At 36.6% G+C, this 8108-nt stretch overlaps 1 protein-coding gene across 2 annotated transcripts in view; it reads left to right on the top strand.

Moving 5' to 3' along the window:
* Positions 1-4584: 4584 nt before the first annotated feature.
* GCSAML (germinal center associated signaling and motility like) overlaps positions 4585-8108 on the top strand; it is a 46806-nt gene continuing 43282 nt past the window's right edge. Inside the window, exon 1 of one of the 2 annotated variants that reach the window (XM_047865035.1) lies at positions 4585-4717. In XM_047865035.1, the coding sequence (XP_047720991.1) occupies positions 4689-4717 (29 nt within the window). In that variant the 5' untranslated portion in view covers positions 4585-4688. The remainder of the gene's footprint in view (positions 4718-8108) is intronic. The other variant, XM_047865046.1, reaches the window with a different exon arrangement.

Here is an 8108-nt window from a genome sequence, read left to right as displayed (position 1 = left end):
GTTCTGTTTTTAATTTTTTGAGAAACCTCTATACTACACCGATTTATATTTTTACCAACAGTGTATGAATGTTCCCTTTTCTCCACATCTTCACCAATTCTTTTTATTTTTGTCTTATAATAATAGTCAAACTGACAGATGTGAGGTGATATCTCATTGTGGTTTTGATTTGGTTTTCCTGATACTAGTGATGTTGAGTATAGTCTCATGAGCCTGTTGACCATTGGTATATCTGCTTAGAAGAATGTCTATTCAAGTCTGCTCATTTTTAAAAGTTGGGTTTTTTGTTTTTTGACACTAAATTATGTAAGATCTTTATATGTTTTGGATTTAGCCCCTTATCAAGTGTATGATTTGCAAATAGCTTCTCCCATCCAATAGGTTGCCTTTTCATTTTATTTAATGATTTTCTTCACTGTGCAAAAGCTTTTTATTTTAATGTAGTCCCAATGGTTTAATTTTTCTTTTGTTTCCCTTGCCTCAGGAGACATATCTAGAAAAATGTTGCATTCGCCTATTTCAAAGAAATTACTGCCTGTGCCTTCTCCTAGGATTTTTATAGTTTCAGGTATCACATTTAGATCTTTAATCCATTCTAAGTTTGTTTTTGTGTATGCTGTCAAAAAGTGATCCAGTTGTATTCTTTTTGCATGTAGCTGTTGTTTTCCTACCACCATTTGTTGAAAAGACTGTCTTTTATTCATCGTATATTCTTTCCTCCTTTGTCATAAACTAATTGACCATATAATTGTAGGTTTATTTCTGGGCTCTCTATTCTTTCACATTGATTTTTGTGTCTAGTTTAAGTGGAATATTAGTCATACAGAGGAAGAGATTGTGCCATTTAAGACAACATGGATAGACCTAGTGGGTATTCTGCTAAGTGAAAAAAATCAAACTGATAAAAACAAATACCATATGATTTCACTCATATGTGGCATCTTAAAAAAACCCAATGAACAAAATATAAAATTAGAATCAGACCTACAAGTACAAAGAAAAAACTGATTGTTCCCAGGTGGAATAGAGTGGGGGGTGTTGGGTAAAATGGGCTAAGGGGAGTGGAAGGTACAGGCTTCCAGTTATGGAATGAAGAAGTCATGGGTATAAAAGGGACAGCATAAGGAATGTAGTAAATTATACTATAATAGTTTGTAATGGGGCAGATGGTAGCTACAGTTGTGATGAGTATAGTGTAATGTACAAAATTGTTGAATCACTATGTTGTACACCTGAATGTAAGTTAACTTTTCATGTCAACTATATCAATTAAAAATGGTTTTGAAGTGAAAAAAATCATAGTGATAGGATAGAGCTGGTAGCTAATTGACAATGCAGGTGGTAATCATTTTGTGCTGTATGAATGTATCAAATCAACACATTATCTTATACTTCTTATACTTCTACAATATTATATGTCAAGTATATCTTAGTAAAAAATTAAAGGTGTTGGCATACTTAAATTTTTTTAAACGTATATTTAATATTGAAAGACAGAGAGAGACACAGCATAAGCATGGGAGGGGAAGAGAGAGGAATAACACAGAATCCAAAGGAGGCTCTAAGCTCTGAGCTGTCATCACAGAGCCCTACGTGGGCTGGAACTCACAAACCACGAGATCATGACCTGAGCCGAAGTCGAACGCTTCACCAACTGAGCCACCCAGGCTCATACTTTAAAAAAAGAAAGAAATGGACATAATTTAAAAAAGAAAGAAAATAGGAGAAGGAAATGCCCATGCATATGTAATTTAACCATAAAACCTGATTAATTGTCCTCAGTATGATGTGTCTTTCTACTGGAAAAGAAAGCAGAATGTTCAAATTTTATTTTGAGGAATATGTGAAAATATTTTTATTGACTTCCTCCTTCCTCCTCCTCCTCCTCTTCTTCTTGTTCTTCTTCTTCTATTAATTATTGAGGACATAGCAGAATGACAAAAGAGCTTGTTCTAAGAACATTTTGTTTTTTTTTAAATTTTTTTTTTTTCAACTTTTATTTATTTTTGGGACAGAGAGAAACAGAGCATGAACGGGGGAGGGGCAGAGAGAGAGGGAGACACAGAATCGGAAACAGGCTCCAGGCTCTGAGCCATCAGCCCAGAGCCTGACGCGGGGCTCGAACCCACAGACCGCGAGATCATGACCTGGCTGAAGTCGGACGCTTAACCGACTGCGCCACCCAGGCGCCCCAGAACATTTTGAATAATAGAGATTTTTGTTATTCTACAGTGACAAAATTAAGATTACTAAATTATATATAATTTTAACGTTATACTTAGAACAAATCTAAAACCACCTGCTTTTCTATCAGTGATAAGTGCATAATAACATCAATTTCTACAGCTTTACCTCTAATATTGTTAGAACATAAGCACTAGAAACCTTAAAATTTGCTAATTCCTAGTGTCAAAGAAAACAACAGAGTACCAGGGCACTAAAGGCAGCTGAGGTAGTCCAGACAAGAGACAATATGCCTGGGGAAAAGTGCACCATGAAATCTGCTGAGAGGAAAGTTCCCAGGAAGTTACAGGAAGAATGTTCATAACAGGTGTGCTAATGAAAGGTTAAATACTTGCATTCCAGACACATGCAGTAAGGCCACAAATCTGTGCAGTTTGTCAAACCAAACTGCAACGTTCATCGTTCAGGCAAATGTTTTCAACTAGGTTCTGATCCTAAAAAGGATGGTGGATAGGACCTCCTCAAATCCTCCAACACTTTGACTTCTGTAGCCTTCAAATTTCTGGTCATTTTTGAGCAACAGCACTGGAGGAAACACAACACTTCATTGTGACATATTCAGGCAAGTGGCATCATAATAGGAAATTTTTCTTCTACATTTGCAAATATTTTGTGACCAGGTACATTCCCAACAAATTCCTGATGAGGACCAATTAGGCCAATTATATAATTCTTAAGCACAAAGCAATCATGATCATGATAGAGATCATCAGCCAAGAAATTATAAGGGAAGAAAACTTTAGATAAAACTTAGTAAAAGCTTCAGTAAAAACATGGTTCCTGGGGTCTTGTGAATTAAACTAACAACAGAAAGATTAACCGAGACAAAGCTTACAAATTTATTAATTTTTAGTTTTACATTCATGGAGTTTCACAGCAAGGAAGTGAATTTCTAATGGACCAATAAAATATGAGAGCTTATATACCACCTTATCAAGGTAAAGTAAAGGGACAAAAGCACACTTAAAAACTTAAAAATTTGTTAGAAGAATATAACTCATGTTAAGTATTTTTAACACACACACACAGCCCAAAAGGACATAAGGAAACTACTTTTGGAGGTGATATATACCCTTATAACTTTGATCGTGATGATGGTATTATCATGACTGTGTTGTATATACAGCCAAATTCACCAGAGTGTAACTATATTCAATAACAACACTCGGAGGATTGGTGGCCTAGTGTCTAGCTACTCAAAGGAACTGCTGGAGTGGCATGACCAGCAGCTTGTTAGAATGGCAGAATGTTGAGCTGAGTTTGACAGAATCAGAATTTGCATTTAACAGAGTCCTCTGATGATTGGTAAGATGTGAAAGTCTGGGAAACAGGGTTTGGTGCATAAGTTCTCAAATATGAATTTGGTAAAGCATAACCCCAGCATGCGGTGTGTGACAGTCCTGCTTCAAATACAGTTTTCCCATGCTCTGATTGAAACAAAAAAAGAGTAATACAATATTTAGAAATGATTGCAAAGCATTTGAAACCCTTGAGCTCTGCTGATGGGGAGCAGTAACAAACTTCCTCAGTCTTGGTGTCATCATACAGTTTAAAAAAACACTTTGGGATAGATGAGCATATAATTCTGAAGTTAGCAAATCAATTCCTTGTTGGATAAAAACTGAAGTTTTTATCTGTTCTACACTCTGTTGGGTGAGAGACATTGTGAATAAGCTACTTCATTCCCCCAACAGCAACAACTCAGGGTCAGCAGTCAGCTAATCGCCTGTCTGGAAATTATCACTGAGGCCAGCTTGTACTCTGTGGCTCTGCTGGGTGGTGTAGGGGAGGAAGTGGGAGACCAGATGGTAGAGATGGGTCTGTCAGGCTCTTCTCTTTCCCCATTGCAACACTAGCCTTGGAACAACAGGAAGAAGCACATTTGCTTCTTTACCTAGCTTGAATAACATCAGTACTCTTCTATTTTCATACTTTTTCTCTCTTTTTTCCATCTTATTTTTTTGAAGTATTAGACCTCTTAGGAAAAACATTTATGTTTGATTTAACTTTTACAACCCCAGGAACAAGAAAATTTCACTTTTTTTTACACATTCCCTACAAGAAGCTTTCTTTTTGTGTGTTTGGAAGAGGACAAAATATTGGTATTTTGGAGATCTCAGATTTCTGAAGAATAGGAAAGCTCCTACCCCTTCTGACTCTCCAATCTGGAATTTCCTTGGAAGCAAAGTGAACACAGAATGTTAGGTTTAATCTCTGATGTTTCAGCTTGATTTTTCTTTATACACAAGCACACATGCATGTCTTCCTTTCCCCCTCCCCTTCAGAGCAGTTCCTGCCTTCTCTACCATGCCCAGCCCTTAGCAGCTCATGGTTGTGACCACACAAGCCAGTGGTCAGATGCAACGTCCTGCTCATAACTGTGCCCATTTTTGCCGAAAGTGGAGTGAAACTCAGGAGCTGAAAAACAGGGTCACAGTGAGAAAATGGGGAATTCTCTACTGAGAGAACTCAAGTAAGTCTGGCTCTGGGCAAGGCTGTTTCTTGGAAGAAGAGGGAAAAGGAGACTGGGTGTATACATTTTGAATGATGAGACAGTTTGCTTTAAGAGTTGTGTGCCTGAAGACAGCATTCTTTAAGAACTCACAGTGACCTCTCGCTGCCTCAATTTACTCCTTCTTTTGCCTTACTTTGGAAAGGTCATAAGGTTACCATATTTAGAAAATAAAAACACAGGATGCCAATTCAAGTTTGAATTCAGATAAACAATTTTTTTTAGTGTATATATGCCTTATGTAATATTTGGAGCATTATTGCTTGGTCATACTTATACTAAAAAAATTATTTGTTCTTTATCTGAAATTCAAATTTAACTGTGCATTTTGCATTTTATTCAGGAACCTTGGTCTGTAGTCACTTGAATCTTTCTGCACCTTTCTATTCTCATCTGGGTATGGGATTTATCTTCCCACTCTTCAACTTCATGGGGTCTCTCTGTATGAGAATAAACAGTCAGGTTCTTGAAAGTCATGGATACAAAATAATGTACACCAATCCTTTTGATCTAAGTAGTGCCTTTTTGTGGTGACTTTATCCTTCCTTATCTTCTTTGAGTGCTTTTGAAGTTGTAGAATACATATGGATAATAGGCATCACTCTGCTTAATCTTAGAGGATTGTTTTTCAGCACCTCACTCTCCCATCCACTTACCCTAACTCCTTCCACACAATCTTATTATCTTGTGTTATATAGCACGAGTAGATCTTTAAAATTAAGATATAGGGACGCCTGGGTGGCTCAGTCGGTTGAGCAACCAACTTCGGCTCAGGTCATGATCTCACGGTTTGTGAGTTCAAGCCCCGCGTCGGGCTCTGTGCTGACAGCTCAGAGCCTGGAGCCTGCTTCCGATTCTGTGTCTCCCTCTCTCTCTCTGCCCCTCCTCCACTCATGCTCTGTCTCTCTCTGTCTCAGAAATAAAGAAACATTAAAAAAATTTTAAAAAGTAAAAATAAAATTAAGATATAATTTACATGTAACATTGTACACATTTAAAGTGCACCACTTGCTACTTTGATACATATATATGTTGTACTGTGTTACTGCCATAGTGTTAACAAACACCTCTATCACAACATATAAATTATCATTTCTTTTTTTTTGTGATTGGAACAATTAATATCTAGTCCCTTAGCAAGTTTGAAATTTACAATATAATCTTATTGATTATAATCACTATACTGTGAGTTACATCTCCAGGACATATTTATGTATTCATTGCAAGTTTGGGCCCTTAAATAATATCTCCCTAATTCCCCACCCCCGGCCCTGGTAACCACCATTCTACTCTTGGTTTGTACTAATTTAGCTTTTTAAAATTGCAAAGATACGGGATATTTGTCTTTCTCTGTCTGGCTTATTTCACTTAGCATAGTGCCCTCAAGGTCATGCCTTATATTATATAATACATAACATATATTATCTATCTATCTATCTATCCATCCATCCATCATCTGTCACATCTTCTCTATATACTTGTCTATTGATAGTCACTTAGGTTGTTTCCACATCCTGAGTAGTGTAAGTCATTTTGCAATAAACATTGCAGTGCAGATATCTCTTTGATACCCTGTTTTCATTTCCTTTGGCTGTATATACAGAAGTGGGATTGTTGAATTATATGGTAGTTCAATTTTTAATTCAAAAATTGCTTTCCATAGTGGCTAGGTCAACTTACATTTCTACCAGCAGTGTAAAAGGGTTCCATTTTCTCTACATCCTTGCCAACACTTGATTTCTTCTTCTTGATGGTAGCTATTCTAACAGGTGTGAGGTGATATCTCATTGTGGTTTTGATTTGCATTCCCCCACTAATTAGTGACATGGAACATATTTTCATGGACCTATTGGCCATCTGTATGTCTTATTTGGAACAATGTCTATTTAGATACTCTGCCCACTTTTTTTTTTAAGTTTATTTATTTTGAGGGAGAAATATTGGTTTTGAGAAAGTGGTTTTGATATGTGTTTCCCTAGTGATTAGTAATGTTGAGCACTATTTAATGTAACTTTTGGCCACTTGGTTGTGTTCTTTGACACAACTGCGTTAATCTGCCCATGGCAAAACTCTAATCACCTTACTCCTGTGTTTCAGCGGGCACATCCATTTCCCACTACCTAACATGTAAATTATATACCACTTGTTTTGCAATTTGAGGTCTTATATATTCTGTTTTACTAAGTCCCTCCTTCTTGTTCTCTTATCACTTTGGGCATTGCCTCCATCACTTGACTTAGCAACCAAACTCTAATCAACTTTTTTCTATTTACTAGGGAATCTCTCAAGGGTAATTGTTGCCTTGTCTCTGTGTCTCTCTAGAACTTAGCACAAAGCAAGGATTTAAAGAAAGTATAATTAATTTTGTTAAATATACTTTTCTGCCCTTTCTACCATAAATATGTTTTATGGACCTTATATCCTTATCAATCTGACCACTGGTTTCTCTTTTAATTTTAAGCTTGTGTGCACTGGCTATCAGAACTCTTAGTCAAAAGTACATTTTCAACCATCTTTCCTTATCAAAATATTCATTCTGCAATGCCCTGGCCAAATGCTACATCTTTCTTATCTCTGCCAGAAATTATCCTTTCACTTTTTTGTGACTTGTAAATGGTTTATGTGCATTTGTGACGCTAACCACATTCTACCTAGTGTCATGATTATACATACACAAGTCTTTTAGATTATGGATCCTCTGATTACAATGACAGTGCCTTTAAAACCTGAAAAATCCCTGAAACTTGTGCTTATATTCTATGGAAAGTAGGCTTTCTATATATATTTTTTTCTTTTGGCTGTTATGAAGAAGCATGTATAATTCTCATTCCAGAATGATGATCTGCTTCAGAATACTGAGATTAAAAGGAGTTTTCCATTTTTAGTCTTGTCCCTTTTTGCATTGATTTTTAAATTTTATTTTTTAATGTTTATTTTGAGAGAAAGAGTGGGGGAGGGAGATAAAGAGCAGTGGGGAGCAGAGAAAAAGGGAGAGAGTATTCCAAGCAGGCTCCATGCTGTCAGAACAGAGCCCAGTGTGGGGCTCAGTGTCACAAAACATGAGATCATGACCTGAACCAAAATCAAGAGTTGGACACTTAATTGACTGAGCCATGCAGGCACTCTGATAATAACACCGTTTGAAACATGGGCACTTAACTCCACACCAGTTGTCTGGTCATAATGCAACTAAATTTGAAACTAAAGGGAAAATAATTCTAAAGAAGTTCTAAACTTGGGGAAGAAAACACGCATGCAGATATTTGGCTCTTAGAGAGTTTGTGACTGCATAGATAAAATAATCTGCAGTCAGTGATTACTTCCAGGAGTCAGAGGATGAATATTCATTGAA

Source organism: Prionailurus viverrinus, chromosome A1 (genome assembly GCF_022837055.1).
Source record: "Prionailurus viverrinus isolate Anna chromosome A1, UM_Priviv_1.0, whole genome shotgun sequence".
NCBI classification, from domain to species: domain Eukaryota; kingdom Metazoa; phylum Chordata; class Mammalia; order Carnivora; family Felidae; genus Prionailurus; species Prionailurus viverrinus.
This window is presented reverse-complemented; position numbering and strand designations above follow the sequence as displayed.